The sequence below is a fragment of the Canis aureus genome, chromosome 29, assembly GCF_053574225.1.
Source record: "Canis aureus isolate CA01 chromosome 29, VMU_Caureus_v.1.0, whole genome shotgun sequence".
In the NCBI taxonomy this organism is placed as follows: domain Eukaryota; kingdom Metazoa; phylum Chordata; class Mammalia; order Carnivora; family Canidae; genus Canis; species Canis aureus.
The window spans coordinates 9,618,444-9,642,742 of record NC_135639.1 but is presented as its reverse complement, the minus strand read 5'-3'; the positions used below and the strand labels follow the sequence as shown (position 1 = coordinate 9,642,742).

Here is a 24,299-nt window from a genome sequence, read left to right as displayed (position 1 = left end):
GGGCCTGAAGTCACCACTGTGAAACCAAGATTCCCATGCTCTAAGGCCGACTGAGCCAGCTGGCATCCCTCCATTTCTGCATTATTAAAACAGAAATCCTACTACTACTCACCCTCAAAGGTCATTGTGGAAAAAAAAATGATAACGTACAATGAAAAGCACCTCACAGACTGTGAGCAAATCTCGGTCAGTTTTTGCTTTTAGTTTTAAAGGGTCTGAATGGCACACCCTAAAAGATTATGTCTGTGAGATTATGCTGGTAGCCCCTATAACAGCAGCTATTCAAATTAATAGCAGCTATCTTAATTTCATCATAAATCAGTGATATGATTAATATTTAATATTGTTTATATTTACCTTTATATATAATATTATCATACATAATAAACAATTTATTTTCCTCATGCTTGCACTTCACATAGTTCTGGATATATGAAAGAATTAATAAACAAAATTATTTCTCAGAAGTTCTTCCATTTCAAGGATTTAGCTGATAACAGGAAAAAACATAATAAAGCTCACCACTGGCTAGACAAAAGAAAAAATGTCTTAAACACCAGAGAAGAATAGCAAAGTTTATGGATGAGTGAACTCAGCAGTATAACATCAAAGGCACTATGTAGGAATGGCATCAATATTAATAGGCCAATTCAGCTTCTAGGTAAACTGCTCCCCAAATGGCTGTATATATACTCTGATAAAGTATACCTGTCTCCTGACCTACCTGCCTCTATGTACCTCATTTATGCTTTAAGAAAAAACACTATTAAGACTCAAAGGAACAGACAAACCGGGAGTCACACATCAGGTACCAAAGGCAATATTTATTTGTTGGAGAGACTGAACCATAGGTTCAAAGACAGTAACAGGGACAGTCTTGAGGGATTTTGAGTAGAATATGCTCTGTCCTTCCACAACATTCAAAAGTACCCCTCCCAAACTATACTCGTTTACACAAAAATCTACAATTAAACTATTAGTGCCTGTTTTTTTTTTTTTTTTTTTAAGATTTTATTTATTGGGGATCCCTGGGTGGCTCAGTGGTTTAGCGCCTGCCTTTGGTCCAGGTCACGGTCCTGGGATCTGGGATCGAGTCCCGTGTCGGGCTCCCAGCATGGAGCCTGCTTCTCCCTCTGCCTGTCTCTGCCTCTCTCTGTGTCTCTCATGAAAAGATTTTATTTATTTATTCATGAGAGTCACAGAGAGAGAGAGGCAGAGACACAGGCAGAGGGAGAAGCAGGCTCCAGGCAGAGAGCCTGATGTGGGACTCAATCCCAAGACCCCGGGATCATGCCCTGAGCCAAAGGCAGGCACTAAACCGCTGAGCCACCCAGGTGTCCCCCTGCCTTTTTTTTTTTTTTTTTTAAATGACAGTTCATGGAGGCACCAAAGGAAATCATTTTACGCACCTGATTAAAAGTTTGCATTGTTTTAAAAGAACTTATTCTTGCAATTGTTTTCTCTTTTGTTAATACTTTCATGAAACACTGCACTGAAGTTCAGATTCATTTTTTTTAAAGATTTTAAAAAATTTTTAAAAAGATTTAGAGAGAAAGAGTGTCAGCATGAATGGGGGGAGGGGCAGAAGGAGAGAGAATCTATAGCAGACTCTCCACTGAGGGAGGAGCCCAAGGCAGAGCTGGATCTCAGGACCTGGAGATCAGGACCTGAGCCGAAATCAAGCAGGCTCCTCACAGAGAGTTCAATGTGGGACTCAATCCCTGGACCCAGGATCACGCCTGAGCGGAAGGCAGATGCTCAACTGATGAGCCACCCAGGTGCCCCTCCATCTAAGAAAATCCCAGGATCACGCCCCACATCGGGCTTCTTGCACAGAGGCTGCTTCTCCTTCGGCCTCCGTCTCTGCCTCTCATGAATAAAGAAATAAAATCTTAAAAAAAAAAAAAAATCCAAACTAAATTTGGAAATAATATGGTCTAAAGAAAATAAATGAATTTAAGTTGGAAAATATAAATAGCAATACTCAAAGTTAGGACATATCACAGTCTTGTATAAGTAATTTAAAAATCAAATGTAAAAAAAAAAAATAAATAAAAATCAAATGTAAAATAAAATAAAATAAAATAAAATAAAATAAAATAAAATAAAATAAATAAAATAAAAATAAAAAGTAAATGTAACCAATTCCTAATTTGTTGGCAATCAGTACACTAAAGATGGCCACTAACTTAACACACTTCCTGGTTCATAACTATATTATATGGTAGATATAATGACAATCTACCTGGAAAAAGAGTCTAGCCCTGTTTCTAGTTATGTCTAAAAGTATGTGAAATTAAAATACTTTAAGGGCCAATTCTGAGAAAATATATGGTGATTGGTCATGAAGCTCCCACCAAAGAACTTTCCACTTTCCTCGAAATGTCCAGGACAAGGGGACCTCTCCATTACCATGCACTTCCATTCACTGACTCAACACTCAGGCAGTCAGCTCTTTGGGTGGTAAGAGAAGGTACTAACACAAGGTCGGCTTCCAATAAGCCCTTGCTCCCCTGGCAAAATCTCCCCTCCTAAGAAGACAACCACAGCCTTCAACTAGTTGGGAACATTACCTGGTGGATTTAGCTATCAACAGGCATTGTAATCACCACCACCAAGGAATATTTTGTCTTTCTTTTTTGTGGCTGATTCTGACAGTAACATAAATTGTGATGTGATACATGCTAGATATCGACATTTTACAACCCATCTTATATTATAGGAGATGGATGCATTGATCATAACCTTCAAAATATTCAATTACCTTAGTTATATGTTATAAATTAAATAATGCTAAGTCTGTAATAAGACAACCAAAATTAGTCTATGCTGCCTTAATCTGATAGGATTATTTCCAGTCACCACGTATATTTCATTTCGAAGACAATTACATTTAAATAATGCTAATAAAAAGTATGTAAAAGTAACAATATTTTCTTTTACTGTATCTTAAGCAATATTTTCTCTGCTCATAAAGCAAGCATATAAAAGCTAATTTTACTAAATAATATAAATGGAAAAATTTTTATAGCCTTAAGGTTAGGAAGAATTCTTCTGATGTTGCTAGTCACACAATTCTCTCTGGTTGCCCATATAGTACCAGGTAAACCTCTAAATGCCTCAATTTCATCAGAATCTCTAAATTGATGAAGATTAGCTGGTCACTGAAGAGGAACAACATATGCCAACTGCCTCGATTTCTGCTGGTAATCTCAATAAACAACTAAGTAGCAACTTTTTTTTTTTTTTTAATATTTTACTTATTTATTAACGAGAGACACAGAAAGAGAGAGAGGGGGGCAGAGACACAGGCAGAGGGAGAAGCAGGCTCCATGCAGGGAGCCCGACGTGGGACTCGATCCTGGGTCTCCAGGATCACACCCTGGGCTAAAGGCAGCGCTAAACCACTGGGCCACCCGGGCTGCCCAGTAGCATCTAACTTAAAAAATTTTTCATCAGCTCCTATTATGTCCATGATGCTGATACCAAGACAACCTTTATTCACTTCCGAATTCACTTCCAAATTAAACAGAACTGTAAGATGAAATAAGTTAATTACAGTATATTCACATGAGGAACTGTTATATAGTAAAAAACCATTTTTACCAAGAATTTTTAATAACGTGATAAACATTTCTCCAAGTTAAATGAATATAAAGTGGTATGTATGATCCTAACTATATGAAAAATTTCCCTCTCTACATGTGTGTATAGCATATACACACATAAAAAGATGGGAAAAAACATCCAATACTGTAAGCACAGGGTTCTTGGATGTTACATATTCTTTTCTTCGTTTTCCATACTTTTAGCAAAAATGCATTAATGTATAATCAAGAACTTGAAAACCGTGGTTCAAGAATTACTAGTGTTAAAAAGAAACTGGTGGTATCTGAAATTTGACATAGGCCAAAAAAATGTCTGGGGGTTTTTATTTAAATTCAACTTAGTTAACATATAGTGTCTTATTAATTTCAAAGGTAGAATTTAGTGACTCAGCAGTTTGCATATAACACCTAGTGCGCGCACTCCACCACATGCCCTCCTGATTGCCCGTCACCCAGTTACCACCTCCCCTCCAGTGACCCTCAGTTTGTTCCCTAGAGTTAAGAGTCTCTTATGGTTTAAAGTGCAGCTCTGGGCTTGATTTTCTATTGACTGAGTTATTTTACAATTTGGTTGGGGCAGAGATTAACTTATAGATTTCTGTCCAGTGGAACAAGTAACCCAAAAAGTTATAGTTTAATGCTCTGTAGCTCAGTAATCAGTTGTTTTTATCTAACTTAGCAATCTCATCTCAACCTCTTATTAAATTGTGTGTATTATATATATATAATATATATAATACATATATATATAATATATATATAATATATATATATCTCAAGTTTCACAAATGCTCCATGGACCAGTTCTAATGTATTACTGGTTCTTGCACTAATAACGAATCAAATAAAATTTGACATGTGTTCAATGCTCTATGTGTATGAGTATCATGCTTATATCTTTCTGAAAATGTAGTTTAACAGTTTTGGAGGTGACCTACTGAGAAGCTCAAATGAAGACTTAATGGAGCTAAGAAACACACAAGTGCCCTCACAGTCTGTGAGGCCCAGCCTCGTCTTCTCTTAACTCTCAAAAGACATTCCCATGGAGCAACAGACCTCCAACGCTGCTGTATTTCTCTGTCTTTTTCTCCCTCTCCACTAAGTCTGTGCTTTTGTTTTTGTTTCTGGTTCTCCTACAACCAGTAAGTTATCCCCCTTAGTGGCAGTAATAGATTTGGTTTATGGTCTGCTGGATGAATGATATAGATCTATTCTCTCTTGAATGAAAGAAGACAGAGACTCTGGTTTATTAGTTGTTTTGGTCTGTATATTTGTGAGTTCAATCAATTAAGAGAATAGTTTTTGGAGATCTAAACCAAGGAGTTTGTTTACTTGTGACCTGTAGCTCACATTGTAGGACTGGAGCTCAGAGCTATGAAGTATCTGTGAATTTGTGATTCAGAAAAGTCTTTATTTCTTATTGTATGGGAAACATTTTCCTACCTTCAGAGGGTATAAATGAATCATACTATCAGGTCTCCTTATTGGAGGAGCTCTGTAAAATTGATTCATAGATATAAACAAACATTTATATAAATCAAGTATTCTCCAAATTCACAGAAAATGAATCCTTACAGAAACTGCTAGCTCAGAAACATTTTTAAAATAAATCACACTGGCTTAATAATTTTGGTTTAAGGAAGAAAAAAAAAGGGGGGCACCTGGGTGGCTCAGTCTTTCAAGCATCTGCCTTCAGCTCGGTTTATGATTCTGGGGTCCTGGGATTAAGCCTCATGTTGGGCTCCCTGCTCAGCGGGGAGTCTGCTTCTGCCTTTGCCTCTGCCCCGCCCCAGCCCACCCCACTCATGCTCTCTCTCAAATAAATAAAATCTTAAAAAAGAAAAAATAAATAAAGGCATGTCTTTTCTCTGATTTATTAGATTAGGTACAATATATGAATAGATTTAAAAAATCATCTTTGAGGCAGCCTGGGTGGCTCAGCGGTTTAGCATCGCCTTCAGCCCAGGGTGTGATCCTGGATATCCGGGATCAAGTCCCAAGTCAGGCTCCCTGCATGAAGCCTGCTTCTCCCTCTGCCTCTGTCTGTGCCCCTCCCTCTCTCTTCTCTCTCTCTCTCTCATAAATAAAATCTTTAAAAAAAATAAAAAATAATCTTTGATGGTTTTCTAATAAAGATCATAGTTTAAATTTCCAAAACACTCATTGGTTTATTAATCAAAACGTTAACATCATTCCTACATAATGCTCATGATTCTGAAACGTGTAAATTTGTGTTTAACTGAATTAAGTTATAGTTCTGATGTTTAAAAATATTTTTCAATTGTGGTAAAATACATATAACATTTACCATTTTAAGCATTTTTGAGTGTACAATTCAGGGGCACTGAGTGTACATTCACAAGTTGTGCAATCATGGCCACTCTCTACCCACAGAACTTTTTCATCATCCCAAACTGAAACTCTGTATCCACTGAAAAGTGACTCCCCACTAGAACCTCTGTTCTACTTTTTCTCTCTGAAATTTGCCTACTCTAAGCTACTTCAGGTAAGCAGAATCACACTCTATTGGCCTTTTTGTGACTGGCTTATTTCACTTAACATGTCCTCAAGGTCCATCCATGTGTTGTAGCATGTGCCAGTCTCCCTCCTTACGGCTGAATAATATTCCATGGTATGCATATACTATGTTTATCTCTTCATCTGTTCATAGACACTTGTGTTGCTTCTACCTTTTGGCTATTGTGAACAACACCTCCACAAACACTGGTTTACAGTAATTCTTGGGAGTCCCTAATTTAAATTTTTTTGGGTGTATATACCTAGAAGAGAAATTGCTGGATCATATGGTAATTTGATTTTTAATATTTTTAAGGAACCGCCACCCATACATATGCCTATGAGCAATGCACAAAGGTTCCAATTTCTCCACATCCGAGCCAACATTTATGTTTGCTGTACTGTTGATAACAGTCAACAGTACAGCAACTAACTTCCTAACTTCACTGGGTATGAAGGTGGTATCTTATTGTGGTTTTGATTTGTAGTTCCCTAATGACTAGTAATGCTCAGCAACTGACAAACATTTTTATATATTATGTTTTATGGTAGCTTAAACATAACTTCTAAGAGTCTTAATTTAAAAATATGGATTAATATAAATCAGAAAACATAATGAACAACCTTTGGATAATTAAGTAGATTCTAAATAAGAATGAACACTAAAACAATGAACCTAATATTTATAAACTTGTCCTGCTTATTTATATATGCTATAGAATGACTGTATCTTTGGGTCATGTCAACAAACACATTCATCTTTGCCACTTTGAGACACTGGAAAAGAGATGCCTAAGAAATTGGTGGTGTTTGGGACACCTGAGTGGCTCAGGGCATGACCCTGGGGTCCTGGGATCGAGTTTCGCATCGGGCTCCCCGCAGGGAGCCTGCTTCTCCCTCTGCCTCTCTCTGTGTCTCTCATGAATAAATAAATAAAATCTTAAAAAAAAAGAAATTGGTGATGTTTGTATTTATACGCTTTCCCAGTCTGCTAAAATGCTTATATAAATAGGTAGTTCTCAATGAACCTACCTCCTAGTTTTGAGAACCCAAAGCTATCACTTTATAAAAAGATATGATTCATATGTACCATATTAAAGGCAAAAATAAGAGATATACATTTGGGTATGCAAGGTAATAGCATACTTGTTTTTTATAGAAGAGAGAAAGTAGAATTGTTCTAAATGTCAGCTTGCTGCAGAACATAATAAAGCACAGAGAAAGACAAAACCAGAGGGACTAGAGCAAGTTGTAAGTTGAGGGACGTATATTTTGTTTGCTTAGTTTATAATGCTTGCGTCTCTAAAGTAGCTATAGTTGACCCTTGAACAACATGGAGGTAAGGACATCAACCCCACCCCCCACCAGCACAGCTGAAAATTCACGAATAACCCTTTGATTCCCAAAAACTTAACTACTAACAAACTTGCTACTGACAGAAAGTCTGATAACAGAAACAGCCATTCTGTGTTATAGGTACTATACACTGTTATTACAATGAAGCTGGAGATAATAAAATATTAATACAGAGAAAATACATTTACAGTATTGTACTATTAAAAAATTCACATATTAGTGGATCCAGAGTCCAAATCTGTGTTGTTCAAGAGTACTGTACAAAATATGTTAAAATGTTGGCTAAGTTCACTCAGTTTGAGGGAGCTCTTCATCGGAGATACCTTACTCTTTTATAAGTGGAAAAATGAGGGCTGGGCTTGTTCAAGGTCACAAGACCCACTCAGAGGAATGATAAGGACCCAAATCTCAAATTCTCAACTTTTGGTTCAGTGTTTTTCTCACTGGATGCCGCCTCTGTGGTGTCCCGTGTCAGAATATAATCACAATCTAGTAATATGTTCCATCTAATGTAATGAGTTAAGATATTTTGGAATTTACTAAGCCAAAGAAATCAAGAAATGTATTTCTCAGTGACATAATTCTTAAGATACGAAGTGCTTCAAAGCAAGCAAAACAGTTTACCTGAATGTCTACCACTTAAAACCAGAAGCACTGCAATAGCAAAAATTTGAATTGTACAGAGCTTAAATCATTAAAGAATGATTGACTTATAGTAAATGTGTTTAATAAGTATGACAGAAATAAGGAACTGATTTTCTCATTTCTACTGCACAAATGTATAAGAATTATGATGTTAATCTGTTAACTGTTTTCTTTACTTTGACATTTCCTTGTATTTTGAAATCCTAACAATCCAACAAAAAGATTTTTTGTGAAGCACCATAAAATGCTTACAAGGAAAAGTAACAGAATCTCAACTTCACAATTCCACAGATTAATCAATATTTATTGAACACTACAACAAACACTTTAGGATTGAGAGTTACTATCTTAATGAAACTTAATATCACTCTAGACTTGCTTTTCCAGTGTTTCTTACAGAGGGGAAAAGCATTCCCCAGTGACAACCCAAACTGATATTTTTATTTAGAACTGAATGACTGCAAACATCAAACAAGACTGACATCCCCATGGAAACTAATCCACCCCAGGATTTACCATTCAAACATTTTCTGAAGCACTCATGCACAGTTAATGGGTAATGAAAATCGTCAAGGCAGATGACCCTAATTTTGAACACACTTGAAGGATCTTTGGCATAATAGTGAAAACCACTACTTGCTAAAGGAAGACTGACCTGGCAAAAAGGTATCTGGAATGGACTGTGACTGTAAGCTGCCTAAACTAATTTAAGTCCCTTGCCAGAATAATCTTCAACGAGGAAATTTATGGCATTTTTCTCTTTAAGATCTGGTTTTCTATCCTAGTACACTTTCTCTTATTCTCAGAATAAATTTAGATATTTTTATCATAGGAGATTGGTTTCCAAAAAAGATTTCCAGTTTATACAATTTCACTGTAAAACATAAGGTTTCAAATAACATTGGTTCAACTATCATGTGATATTCAAAAACAAACTGGAAGTAAGTTCATGTATTCACCCAATACTTACTGAGTGCCTGTGTGAGCCCAGGGAATACTATTTCAACTATCATACAAAAGATGTTCAAGCCCTACTTAATGAGCTGAATAGAGGGCAAATAGGAACGTCTTCAATTCACTGATCTACATTCAGTGGCTTGAGGAGCAGTCCTGCCCAGCCCCAACTGCCCAAAAGTCTTCAGACCTAACCGAGTGGGAGGGCAATCAAATGATAATCCCAATGAGTTGGGGAATCTGGATCCAGAATTCTAACTGGTGCCTCTGCCCAACACTACTCAGCCTAATTCTACAGCAAAACTACATGACTCTTTCCCAACCCATGTAACCAAGAAAAACAACACCCCTCACCTGTATCTCCCTTCCCCCCAGTGGATCAAACCACAGCCTAGCTTTCCTTTTCTAATTACTCAATACCAATAGCAGCCTGACCACCATTCTCTGAAATCTAGCCCCCATTCAGATAGCTCTGTCTGCCCTGGTTCTGGCTCTCTACACGTAGCTGGTGCTCCCAGGCTGTCCAGACCAGACAGCAGGTGAAAGCTCTCCCCAGGTCACCAGCTCAATGCTCCTCCGAGCCTTCTCTCCACGGCAATCCAGGTCAGGGCAGCTCTCTATCTACATCCTCCTTGTTCGGTAAAGTTATTTTAACTCCCTTCCCAAGTCTAGCAGCTCAATCTTCTCCAGTTCACCCCTCCACTGCTACCTCTGCAAGCTCCCTTTAATTCTACAGAACCCAGTTTGAGTAACAGTCATTCCCTCTTCCAAATTCTGGCCAATGGAGATATCTTGACATCTACCAGAGCCACTCTAAGCAATGATATTTCATTTGCTGACAGACTGAAGAAATGATTAGGTTCCTAGGGGTCTTTTTTTCCCTTGACAGCAAAATGAGCGCCACCACTGGCTACAGGGCAGGGACACTTGTAGATACCCGCCCCTGCCACCTGCAATCGGTGTACACACACACACACACAAATGTACACATTACTTCAGTCTATCATAGAGCTTCAAGAAGCAGCAAAATAGCTCTCAACTTCAAAAAAAAATTGGAAAGATGGTTTTACAAGCTATCAAAAAATACTAATGGCTAATATTTAAAAATAAGAGTATTAACCACATAGCTAATATTTAAATATTCCTTAAAATATATCTATTTCAATATATAATGGAAGCATCTTGGGGAATACTAAAACTGCAAACACTACACAATAACTAGGGATGCAGTAAGGAAGCAAGATATCAAGCTGAATCAGATCTTTTCTATAAAATTTTAGGAAATTAAAAGATGAAGAAATGATATATACTCTTTTCTCCCAGCTTTATTTACACATGATAAAATTCACCCATTTTAAGTGTAAAATTCTGTGATTTTTAGCAAATTTATAGAATTATGGAATCATCACCACAATACAGTCTGGGATCATCTCCATCACCCCCCAAAACTCCTATGAGTCTCCTTTGCAGTTAGCCCTCCACTTCTACCTCTAAACTCCACTAATCTGCTTTTTCAGTCTCTAAATTCCCCTCTTTTAGGTAATTCATTTAAATGGAAACACAATATGCAGCCTCCTGTATCTGGCTTCTTTCACCTCGCATAATGTTTTCAAAGATCACCCATGGTGTACCCTGTATCATAATTTGTGCCTCTTTACTGCTGCCATTCCATCATGGATGGACATTTATCTATTCACCAGGTGATGGACATCTAAATTGATTCCAGCTTTTGGCCATTATAAATAATGCTACTATGAACATTCACATCCAAGTCTTTGTTTGCATGTATATTCTCATTTTCCTATATTTTAGGGTCATATAGTAACCCTATCTTCATTATTTTGAGGAAATGAAAAACCATAGCTCTACCGTTTTAACAATCCCACCACAATGAATAAGGTTGTCAGTTTCTCCACATCTTGTCAATACCTGCTACTCTCTGCTGATTATGGTCATTCTTGTGGGTTTGTGGTAGTATCTCATTGTGGCTTTGATCTCCATTTCCCTTGTGGATGGTGAGAATCTCCTCTTGTACTTATTAACCATTTGCATGTTTTCTCTGGTGAAATATATAATCAAGTCTTTAGCCTATTTTTAAACTATATTGTCTATCTTATTACTGAGCTGTAAGTTCTTTTTGTTATTGATTCTAACTTAATTCCATTTTGATCAGAGATGATTTCAATCCTTTTCAATGGCTGAGATCTGTATAGAGGGACAGCATCTGATCTGATGGTAGTCAATGTTCCCTGTGTACCTAAAAAAATATGCAGTTTATCATTGTTGGGCATAGTGTTCAACAGAGGTCAAAGGGGTAAAACTGTGTGATAGTGTTTTTCCTATCTTCTACAGTCCTTCTAGTTTTCCAATTGTTCTGTCAACTATTGAGAATGTCGTCCTAAAGTCTGCAACTGTAACAGTGGATTGGACTTTTCCTCCTTTCAATTCCACTGGTTTTTGCTCCATGAATTCCCAGACTCTATTATTAAGTGTCTCACATTTTGGATTACCATGCCTTTGTATGATGAACTGACCATTTTATCACCATGAAATGTCCCTCTTCCTTTCAGATAGCAGCCTTGGCCCTGAAGTCTACTTCATCAAATATGTAAATATAGCCACTCCAACTTTCTTATGATTAGCATCTGCATGGTATACCTTACTCTGGCATTTTTTTTTTAAAGATTTTATTTATTCATGAGAGACAGAGAGAGAGAGAGAGAGAGAGAGGCAGGGACACACAGGCAGAGGGAGAAGCAGGCTCCATGCAGGGAGCCCGATATGGGACTCAATCCTGGGTCTCCAGGATCACGTCCTGGGCAGAAGGTGACGCTAAACCGCTGAGCCACCCAGGCTGCCCTGGCCTTTTTATTTTAAATGATCCATGTCTACACAGTTAAGGTGAACCTTGATTTTTTTTTTAAATCTAATATTACAATCTCTGACTTTTAATTGAAGTGTTTGGATAGGTATTGTCCAACAGGATAGCCACTGGCCACATGTGGCTATGTAAATTTACTAAAATCTTAAAAATTTAAAATTCAGATTTTAATTTGAATAGGTACTAAGAAGCTCAGTACCTATGTATGACCACTAGCTACATACATACTTTGGATAGTATAGATACAGAACATGTCAACATAGAGTTCTGGTTCAGATAATTTATATTGAATGTAATCAGTAGGGTTGGCTTTAAGTGGACATCTTGCTATTTGCTTTCTATTTGTCTCACTTGTTCTTTGTTCACCTCTCCTTTTTCTGCCTTTCATGAAACTAAAAACGTGTTATCATGGCAATTATCTCCACTACTGGATAATCAACTATCACCGTTTTTAAGGCTGCTCAAGGGCAGTGGTTTTTCAACAGGGAGCCAATTTACCTCTATGGAACATTGGCAAAGTCTGGAGACATTCTGTTTCAATTCAGGGGGAGGGAACTACAGGCATCTATTGGGTAGAAGCCAGAGATGTTGCTAAGCATCACACAATGCACAGGATAGTATCCACAAGAAAGATTTAACCTATCCAAAATGTCAATAGTGCCAAGCTTGAGAAATCTTGCTCTTGGGTTTACAAAATATACCTCAAACTCATTGCTTCATGTAGTGCAAGAATCTTATAGCATTACTGAGGGAGAAGGGGGCAAAACAGGTGATGGAGACTAAGAAAGGCACCTGTCGTGATGAGCACTGGGCGATGTATGGAACTGCTGAACCACTATACTGTACACTTGAAACTAATAAAACACTATATATTAACTAGAATTAAAACTTTAAAAAATCTTATAGCAGTATTATTCCATTTTTTCCTTTCTATCTTGCTATTATTGCCATATATCAATAGCTGTGATGTTGAGCTTAACCAATGTACCTCTCTGGACTCAATTTGCCTTACAAAATTCTCTGTGTGAGAACTGAAACGACATAAGCAAAGAGCTTAGCACAGCACCCATCCACCACAGGTGCTAACATCTCGATAGGTTGTTATGATACCTGTTGAATGAAGATTTTAACTGATTTGAAAGAATAGAAGGGGGATCCCTGGGTGGCGCAGCGGTTTAGCGCCTGCCTTTGGCCCAGGGCGCGATCCTGGAGACCCGGGATTGAATCCCACGTCGGGCTCCCGGTGCATGGAGCCTGCTTTCTCCCTCTGCCTGTGTCTCTGCCTCTCTCTCTCTTTCTCTGTGACTATCATAAATAAATAAAAATTAAAAAAAAAAAAAAGAAAGAATAGAAGGACATACCTGAACAGAAACCTAAGCCACCTACATTCACATATGGTGAAATGTCTTACAAACACCTCTCCTATAGATCTCCACCTCCGAAATGCCGACAAGACTGCACCCTACTGGAGTGGCTGGCAAAGTCTGATTCGGAAGAGAATTTCAAGAATCTTTTAGCCTCTGATATATAATCCCCTTTATTTACCTACATTTAATTGAAGACATCTGTAGGCGGTGCCACACAAAATGTAATTCAGACTTAGTAATGTCAATAAAAATGTCCGTAAGGGAGAGGTCCGATGTAAACCTAGCAGGGAAGTGCACATCAGCAGCCACAGAGTCACATGAAATTAGGAATATAATGGAAATATGTTGCCTGACTTGACGAGGTGATAAAAGCTCTTTTCCCATAAAGCTTAATGAGCTCTATTAGTCTTCAGCTTACAGGAATGTAAAGGGGTCAGCCCCACAGAGGGAAGTAACTGACTTTCCACACATGGCTCCATTCAAATGACAGCAGATCAAATTACTGATGTAATTACTATAACCTGACAATTTCGTTAGATTCATGTGGCGGTTAACTATTTAGGACTTACAACAAAGGGACATGGTTCATTCATACTAGTTTGTGGACAAAGTGAAGTTTAAAGTATTCTTCATTTTCAACTGCAAGTCCCACATATTTTACAGTCTCTACCAGAATTATTTTTCTTTTAATCACAATCAGGGAAGGTGTTTGGGTATTTACCTTCCCCAGCTAAAATACAAGCTCAATGGCAAAATTAAACATTTGGGACTCCTAACACTCTCCTGCTTTGGCTTTGTTTTGGCTCTCAGACTGTGATGTGGCAAAGGAATAGAATCCTGAGTTCAGTGCTGTTGGAAGTTTAGGGGTAGCAGCCACTACCTATACTATCAGGCAGCCCCTGAAAAACTCTGGACTAAAAAAATTTCAACAGAAAGCCCTCAAAGGAGTTCTCAAAAACTTCAAGCAAAGAAAAGCACATTGGTCATCTCTCATTTTGCCCTATGTCCATAAGCTCAGTAAGAAGAGAGATCTGTAACAAAGGTAAAACAACTCCTGATCATCAAATGGAGAAAGCAGATCAGAGAGAAAATGACGAGATCACTACAATTTGATCATACTTTCCCTCTACTATTCACCAAAGATTAAAGCTTCTATACATACAGTCCCAATATTTAGCCAGATGTAAGTAAAAAAACATTTGTTTGATATACTCTGGCTGTACAGTTGGTAAACTCCAAGCACTATCTACACCCAAGAGCATCCAAACATGAAAAAGACAATGATCCTCATCTTAATACAGTCGTGCTAGGACTATATTGAAACATAAATACTAGGCCTTGTGTGTTTTTGGCTGACTCCTGCAGCCTCAGCCTCAGCCCTAGCTTATCCATCCATCCATCAAATACTTATCCAGTGCTTCCACTGTACTACTTTACTACACTAAAATCAGAAACACAAGGAAGCAAGAAAAACAGGGTCCTCTCTCATTGGGCTCACATTTGAGAAAAGTCTATTAAGTGAGGTCTATTTAGAAGGATCTTTGCCACTGTTTGGTAATATTGCCCCAGTGGTGCAGTGGACATCAAGCTCCAGCCTCCTTATTCACTCCATGTCCAGGTAAGCCAATCCAGCCCAAATGTCTTCCACTCAAAACCATTCTTCCTGGTTATTCCTCAAAGCTCTTGCTGAAACCTTATCGTCATTCCCTTCACCTAAGCTCCTGCAATTCCTCTCCATCTTTTTCCCCTAAGACTAGATCCTGTTTGCTCAACAATCAGAGCCTTGCCTGATGTACTTTTCAAACACTGACTACAAAAGCCACCACCAAAAACCTACCAAGGTATCTCTTCTCCCCATTGTGGCTCCTTCATGGAAGAGCAAAGGGTGAAACAATTTAACATTTTGTGTATCTCCTTCTTAATTGGTTTCTGCATGTTTTAATTATTTTTAAATTGAGATCTACATGTATAATTTTGCATCCTACTTCTATTTCAATATAGCAAAAGTATTTCACACTGTTTTCTTCATCAACAGGTACTTAAGTATATGCATAATCCCCATTTTAATGGCTGTACTGTGTTCTGTTGATAATATGGCTTTCTGTACCATTATTTATTTGACCTCTTACTGTTGGACATTTAGACTTTATAAATTTTTTGCCATTATAAATAGTGCCATAATAAACATTTACATAAGTTTTGTCCCCACTTTTATTTCTCTGGCAGTGATTCTTAGAATTATTCCAGCACACAACCCATAAGGTATGAATTTATATAGGGTCTTAAACGTAGATGACAAAATTGATTTCTGTAAAGGATAAAGTATAAAAACAACTCATCCCATATCTTCCCAAGCATTTGTAAAAAAAGAAAAAAAGATTATCTTAACAGGTAAGCAAACATTTACCACTGTTCTTTTAAACTACACTTCTTTGCTTACAAGGTTAATTCTTAAAACATTTACTACCATTTGTATTTCACCACATCAACTATCTCATAAAATTCAACCAAAAATTGTGGGGAAAAAAATAAAACATTTTAAAATTGACTCCAAAAGATCTTGAAGTATAATAACCTTGTTATACTTTCCCCAAACTGCCTTTTAACTATATGTTTTTATGAACAAAATTAAGGATTTTTAACAGAAGCAAATCTTATTTTTCCATCCTTTTCTCTGTGATACTTCCCATTCTGCTATGCTTAAAAAAATGCTTCATCAACTAAAGAGCAGTTGTATAATTTATACTGTCTTCAAATTTCTTAGTTCGCTTGTTTTTGCACTAAACTTTATTTAAAATTTTATGTGACAGGATTTGTGCTTAGTGCTTACCACACACTATCTCATTTCATCTTAATAACTATAAAGTAGGGGATCCCTGGGTGGCTCAGCAGTTTAGCACCTGCCTTCGGCCCAGGGCATGATCCTGGAGTCCCAGAATCGAGTCCCGCATCGGGCTCCCTGCATAGAGCCTACTTCTCCCTCTGCCTGGGTCTCTGCCCCCTCCCCCCACCTCCGTCTCTCATGAATAAATAAAATCTTAAAAAAAATAACTATAAAGTATTACCAATTCCATCTTTAGATTAAAGGAAAAATGAAATTGCTCATGGGCTAAGCAAGCCTCCATCATTTCAAAGCCCAAGTCCCTCTAAACATAGCTTTGTTTCCCTCTTGATCCTGGATATTTAGAAAATGTAACCAAACCTGGATGGTACAGTTTTCCCTTGGCAATCATCAAACTGACCTCTGAGAGTATTCAATGTGCCAACTTGGTTTACACCACAAACCCACAATGTTTCAAAAAAAATCACATGAGTACAGTGTTACAGAAGCAGTGTGTGTGGAGAGTTGCAGAAGGGTGTGGCAGTGGACAAAGGCTCAACCTGAAGAGGGATAGGATTTGAACCAGTTGGAAACAGGGGATAGGAACTTAAAGTGAAATAAGCAGAAGCAAAAGGAAGGACAATGGAAAGGCAGAGAACAGTGTCTGATCACCCGGGGCTTCAGTGCAGCCCAAGAGGAAAATAAAAAATATTACTAAGGTTTTGAGTAGCACTTTATTTATTGAACTCACTTGAACTCATGATCCTGGGATTAAGACTTGAGCCTGAGCCACCCAGGTACCCTGAGTAGCATTTTAAAAATGCTGCCATGTCCACTGCTTCATTAGGGAGGTAAGACTTATCATTTGCATTTTAAAGATAAAAAACCCAGGCTCAGGGAAGTTGTGATTTGCCCAACTGTGTCCAGTAAGGGAAGGCATGCTCTAAAACTGAGATTTGGTTCTGAGTGCAAGCATCTCTCTCACTCCCCCTTCTTTCCTCCTCCTTCCTCAAAGCCTCATCCATCTTGTGTCAAATCACAGGTCAGCAGTTTTCCTGAGTATCTTTATCTCACAATGTTATCACTGGAGTCTCAGCTCTACACTGCAGAACCATTATGAGGATTCAAGGTGAAAGTAAATGTAGCACTGAGAGAGGGCGAGGGAAAAGGAGAGGAGGGGAGTGGGGGAGGAGAGGGAAGAGGGAGAGAGAGAAACAGAGGGAGGGAGCACACCTGTGCTTAAGAGAAGCTCAGTAATAGTTTATGCTATTGCCTTATCAATTCAGGGGTCTGAAAAAGTGCTCTCAGGCACCTGGGTGGTTCAGTAGGTTAAGCATCTGCTTTCAGCTCAGGTTATGATCTCAGGGTCCTGGGATTGAGTCCCTCATTGGGCTCCCTGCTTGGCAAGGAGTCTGTTTCTCCCTCCCTCTCCCTCCTCCAGGCTAGTACTCTCTCTCAAATAAAATCTTTCAAAAAAAAAAAAAAAGTGCTCCCAAACCAAATGAAACTGGCCTGACAACAGGCACCCCCCCTCCCCCCTCCCTTTTTTTAATACCAGGGCCATTTTTTTTTTTTAATACCAGGGCCATTAAGACAGAATAAGGCTAGTGTCAAACAGTTATGAAGGAAGCAGACATAATAAGGCTCTTTATAATGCAAGACTGATTTCAGTTTACTTAAAAAAAAGAAAATGTCCTTAAAAAGAAGCAATGACCTGTTATGAAGGTGAGCAGCTCTGTAACTTAGAACAATTCTTATTCTAAAAAAAGTCTGTATTCATCTCATTACCATTATCAAAGAGGATGTGTTAAAACAAAACGAACACCTCTAAATACCAAATAAATGCCTAACAAAACATACCAATAGTGATGTCCGAGTAGTGATTCTAGTACTAAAGTCAGAGAGTCAACTCTTACCTCCAGAGGTGAGCTGCAAAGGAACCTTGTGAACTGTAGAGTCACATTTAAATATCAGGATCAGTTTCATCCAATAAATGAGCAGCAAAAGAAAACAAAAAAAGAAAAATTATTGTTACGTATTTTTTCAATAACAGCATCTAAAGTAAACCTTAAAGTCTATAAAATTAACATTTTTTGATTCACTGTATAGTTTTTATCCAGAGTACAGAAAAGTTCTATCTAGCCCATAGTTGGCATCCAGCTATTTAAAAATAAAATCTGTACAAACTCTATATAAAAATAAATTAAAGCACAACAAGCTAGTCCTAAAAGCTTTCATTTCTTAAGGTTTCATCTTACAACCCCTACATAATTAGTCCAAGACAGGAATCAGCAATCTTCCTGACAATGAATGCCACAAGCAAAATTACGTAAGAGCCAAGAGAAGGGAAAGATATAAACCAAAGGGGAATCAAGAAATAAAAAATCAAGACCAGGAGAGAAGGCTGGCTGAGGCAAGAGTGAAAGAAGGGGAGTCCCCACACACACTGGTGCCCGGACAGTTCTCCCTTTCTCTTTCTCAGCCAACATGCATCCTTATTCTACTACCTCTTTGACACATATCAAGGCTTACACAATAACATCTGAAACTAAGCGTTATATATGCTGTTTCTCAGTATTTAATTAAGGAAACAAATTTAGGCAGGGTAGGAAGGAGCCATGAATAACAAAGCAAACTGCTCTGAAATGAGGACTGTCACATAACTCTATATATATTCATGATAATAATTCATAATGCTTTTTAGATGTTATTTATTAAATCAACATTTCAAATCCTTTGGGAGTTACTGTAATAATAAAATAGCCAAGTAGCATAAACTCTTGATCTTTCTAAATGCGAAATAACTACAATAAAATGCAATAGCAGGCCTGTTTCCAAGGGCTCTTGAACTTCCTCTCCACAACAAAGCTAGCCAGTACTCACAGGGAATACAAATAATTTGATTCTCTTTTAGAGATACACATTGAAATATTTTTCAATGAAATTACATGATGTCTGGGATTTCCTTCAAAATCACCAGGGGGTCAGGAGGAAGTATTGTAGGATAGCGTGTAGATAAAACAAGACTGGCCATTATATTAAACTGGTGAGGACAGGAGATGAATATATGCAGATTCACTATATAACTTTCTACTTTGTAAAGATTTCCAGTTTTCTACCGTAAAGTTTAAAAAGTACGGCACTTTCTCCCCGCAAAACTAAAGCAAATACATTTGTAAAATGTTACTAGTACACACTAAAGCCTTATAATTAACTAGTATCATTTAGGCCCTAGATAATAGGGTATATTTAAGCAACTTTTTTTTTTTTAAGAGAACTTTCTGAAAGTGCAAGATCTACCAACATTTTAAGTTTTCATAATACTGATATGTAACAAATTAATTTTGTTAAAACTTAAAGTGTAACCTTGTGATCTTGGATTCTTTTCATAGTAGCCCAACATGAGAGGATCTCGGCCCTTCCTCCTGGGAGTAAAAAGTGGCAAGTAAAAGGCTAGCCAGTTTTAAGAGTGGAAAACAAAAGGTATGGAGAATTTTTATTTCAGAATGAGAAATCTGCTCTTGCTCAGTTTCTTTCCCTTTTCTCCACTAAGTGCATGTTAACTCTCTAGTACACATTATATTTTAGAACTTAGAAGTAGGGGCACCTGGGTGGCTCAGTGGTTGAGTGTCTCCCTTTGGCTCAGGTCATGATCCCAGGGTCCCGGGATCAAGTCCCACATTGGGCTCCCCACAGGGACCCTGCTTCTCCCTCTGCCTATGTCTCTGCCTCTTTCTCTGTGTCGCTCATGAAAAAATAAATAAAATCTTTAAAAAAACAAAGAAGAACATAGAAGTAGTTCTGGTTCAGCAGTAACTGATTTATCAGTTAGGATGGAGGTTACTTTAAATAATAAAAAGAAGCAGATAATTACTTTCCAGGAAAACTAATGTTTCCTTGCAGTTCCAATGCCTGACATACATCTCTGTCATGTGTGTATATAACATTCCTGTCACAGCTTTTTCAAAATAGACCTAAAAATTCCTGCACTGCCTAAAGCTGCCAAAACATGAAGTATATAAGTAAAAGTTCTCAATTCCCAAAGCAGTAAAAACAAAATAACAAATCACAAGGCGCACATTCACTTCCTATTCAAAGGACATGAAGAGATCCAAAAATGCTGCTTCTTGATTAGTGCACCAGAAAACCCACTGCTACTTCCCTTCAGTTACTTAGTAAATTTTCATTGTGAAATTACACACATATTCAATACAAGTGGTAATACCTCGAAAAAGAACTATAAAAAAACAAATTAATTGTAAAATATATTTTGTACATACACTGTAACTGACAAGAGAAATAGATGCCTTCTAACAAATACCATCCAAATGTCTGATCAGTTTAAAAATGGCTCAGTGTTGCTGTTACAACACAACAAAAAAGACTATGGCCCCAGTCCATAGTGTCCATTAATACCACTTTTCTAACATAGTTATTCTAATGGGGCCATTTAAAAAATATAGTGTTATGGGCATAGTTAATAGGTTTAAGGGAAAGATCCTATTTTAATATTTAGGCAAAATGTTGAGAAAATAAAGAATTTAATACGTTTACAAAATATCTTACTGATTTTATAGACAGGAATATATTTCCTCATTCTAGAAAGAACTGGAGGTAAATATAACCACAGTTTTTTTTATCTATATACCTATTTAAAGACTACTTCTGAGAAATGTTGATTTAATAGTTAAAAATAGGAACTTCCCTGACATTTGTCTTTTCAAACGTAAACAGATAAGTTTTTCAATAACATTAATAACATTATTACTTTGACTCACTTGCTACAATTCATAAAAATTTTAATTGTCAATTATCTCATCTACTCTTGAATTTTTTCAAAAAATAAGGATTATGTTCCGTATTTAGCATCCAGGCACAACAGCATCAGTAGTACATTTAGAAAATCTTTCAAGCCTCTAAAAAGAGAAAAAGGATAGACCCAGATCAGTTCTCATGTTCCACAGCTAGGTACTGACTGATCTTGCTTAGAGTATTCTTACTTATCACTTCTAGCTCCATTGGTAGCCTATGTCATAACATCTCATTCCTTCCAGAGAAGCACTTGGGTTTACCAAAATTTTCTCAATAGTTTTCCAAGCACACAAAATCGTAGCTAAACTTCTTGTCAGTTATGAACAGCAAGTTCTTTCTTTTTCCAAGACTTGTTATTAACCATGCCATTTATGCTGGGGGATAGGGTACAGTGGAGAAGGTGAGGGAGGAAGCAGGAGAGAAGAATGCACACTACTGGTTTTGTCAAAATATCCTGGTAAAACTACAATCAACTATTTATCTTTGCAATATAAAACATTCAACACATAATACAAGCTACTATATTCCTGAAATGCTTTTTCCATTTAATAAGGAATCATGTTAAATTCCCATATTTTAACAAAAAAGGAAACACTAAATAGCAATTTTTTTTACAAGGCACAACTTTTTTTCCTAAACTGAAGAACATCAGTGAGTTATGCCTATTTGTCAAAGTGGAATTCAAGTCTTTCTTATAACTGTTCATATAGATTACTCAAAACGTCCTTGCAATAACAAAATACTTCTGCTGGTCCTGTTTCCTTGACCTTTCACCCTAGCACATGGTACTTACAAATTGTCAGGGGACAAGTCTAACAATTTTAGTTAGTCTATAATCTAGCAAGTCTTTATTTAAAACCTAAATCATACCTCAATGTAAGATACTAAGTTTTTTTTATCAGGAATTTGGAAGTTTTAGTTAAGAGTGTAAGTTAAATTACACTCCCTTTACATTCTCCCACAACTGCCAGTCCATTTTGGACTACTGGAAATGGACTGTTTTAAGGCAGTGCAAGTACTAAAATTTACGTTAAGAATGTGTTTTTCCTGAATTGCCAAGTCTTAGACATTAATGTGACTCCACAAAAGAAACAAAGTTCCATTATTTCATTTCATTGCAGAAAAATAAAACCTTCAAAAGCAGCCTACACAGCTACCATCCATTTAAAAAGTCATCCAGGGCATGGAAATTAAAGCTGTACTTAGTAGGAAGTCATGACGAAGGTCTGAGGACAGATCCTGTTTATCCTAATTTTAGTGGGGAATAAACAGAACAGATTCAGGCAATCCTTAACTTCCTTTCTAGAGCTACTCTCTAGTCCACCTGCCAGGAGGTGGCTGAAGGACTAACTGCTTGCACTGGCTTATTGGATTAGACCTGGAACCTCCGGACTGGCCATTAAGCATCAATAAATCTTAAACGATGACAAGGAAAATCATATTTACATCCTAATCTATTTAAACCTATGTCCTCTGGGCTACCACATGTCCTTTTTCACCAATGGAAAGGAAGAACAACGATCTAAGAGTTGGTCTGGAGTTTCACTAGCTTCATCTACTTCATCTTGAGGTTCCTTCAATTATTGCAGCCTTAGTTTTCTATCTGTAAAATAGAAGCCAGACCAGTTTTACCAACTGGTATCCTGTGGCACTCTTACAAAATTGCTCCATGGCCAAGTAAGTTCAAGAAATTCTGCATATTATTGCCACTGCATCTCCCCTCCTCATAGAGAACTGTAAGATATACTGATAAAATAAGGACTTTGAGAATTCCTGCCATTAAAAACAAAAAACCCTAAAAGATAAGTTCTGGGGATCAAAAGCACAGCATTGTGATCCTATGTAACAACACCATATTAAATAATGAAAGTTGCTAAAAAACAAGTAGATTCTAAGTGTTTTCAAGATAAAAAAGAAACATTAACTATGTGAAACGATCAACGTATTAACCAAAATTATGGTCGTAATCACACTGCAATATAGGTGTATCAAACCAGTATGCTGTAGGCCTTATACAATATATGTCAATTATTTCTCAATAAAGTTAGAAAAAGAAAAACCTCTGACTTTATTTAATCTAATGATTTCCAAAGTTACGTGACCAGAAAGTTTTGGCTTTTAGTTTGTTTTTAATTTAACAGTTATTATTAACATTCTATAGAATATTCTACAATACTCATTCTGGGAAACACTACCAGTTTCCCCAATCTGTATTTAATAAAAATGCTCACTGAAAATACTCAAGATAGCTGTTTACACTATAAAAAAATCTAGTATGAACTATCAGTGAATTACTGGCCTCCTGCCCCTACCTTTTAAAAGTTTTGGTTCCTATTCAAAATCATCATCCTTCCCAGTATAAGACTTAATACTTTAGATTGGTGAATGGCTAATGCTCAAGACAACAGCGTAGAAGGAAGAAGAAGAAGAAGAAGAAGAAGAAGAACATAATAAAATGCCTCTTGAAAGATTCTAATATCTTCCCAGAATCACAAAAGCCCATAACACTAATACACAGAACTTCACAGATTTCGTTCTGTGTTGAGTCCAGTTGGCTAATACATGTCCTAATTAGTGAGCTACTTCAGTGCACAACTCTTTTACTACTTGCCACTCTCTATCCAGTTTCTAAAAGCAATAAAGATCTGGGCTATAACTAACTACCTCATTGCATGTATTCACTATGATAGTTACAAGTCTTATAAATAGTGACTTTGTTGTTGTTGTTTTAATAGTGACTTTATATCTATGAAACAAATAGCATGTATCTGAACTTACTAAAAATTCATTTATTTACTACTTTCTAAAATTAAATGGTTAAGATTGCAGATGAATCTGTAGTGCAGATAAGAATGTAATTTTACAGCTTGAAGAGCTCAAAAAGAATGGAATTTAAAAGAATTTCATCGTTTTGCAAAATTACTAGCACCAAACAAAATCACCAGTTCACATCAAAGGGCAAAGAAAAGGAAGCTCTTAGCAAAGTCACCAAAAAAAAAAAAGACTCCTGTATTAGTGATATCGTGTGCTGAGTCGAGAATCATTTGCCACAGACCTAATAACCTAAAAACCAGCTTGTTTACAACATTTAAATTAAGGACTAGTACAAAATATTAAAATATCTCAGAAGTATGGAAATAATTTAAAAGTGTGTTTATGAGGAAAAAGTGCCTTGGGATTTTTTAAAAATAAACATTGGTGCCAAAATTTTATATAATAAGAAAAATCCTTAAATCTATTGCTTTCTGGGGCACCTGGGTGGCTCAGTGATTGAGTGGCTGTCTTTAGTTCAGGTTGTGATCCTGGGGTCCTGGGATGGGGTCCCAAATTGGGCTCCT

General features: G+C 37.1%; 1 protein-coding gene across 15 annotated transcripts in view; it reads right to left on the bottom strand.

Moving 5' to 3' along the window:
* ATE1 (arginyltransferase 1) overlaps positions 1-24,299 on the bottom strand; it is a 165,388-nt gene that overhangs the window by 101,748 nt on the left and 39,341 nt on the right. For 11 of the 15 annotated variants that reach the window (XR_013367741.1, XM_077877384.1, XM_077877382.1 and 8 more), the window contains one exon: positions 18,066-18,098. The exons of the other annotated variants lie outside the window; for them this stretch is intronic. Coding sequence is in view for 10 of the 11 variants with exons in the window: in XM_077877384.1 (XP_077733510.1) it covers positions 18,066-18,098 (33 nt within the window). In the remaining variant the exon portion in view is untranslated. The remainder of the gene's footprint in view (positions 1-18,065; positions 18,099-24,299) is intronic. 15 annotated transcript variants of the gene reach the window in all.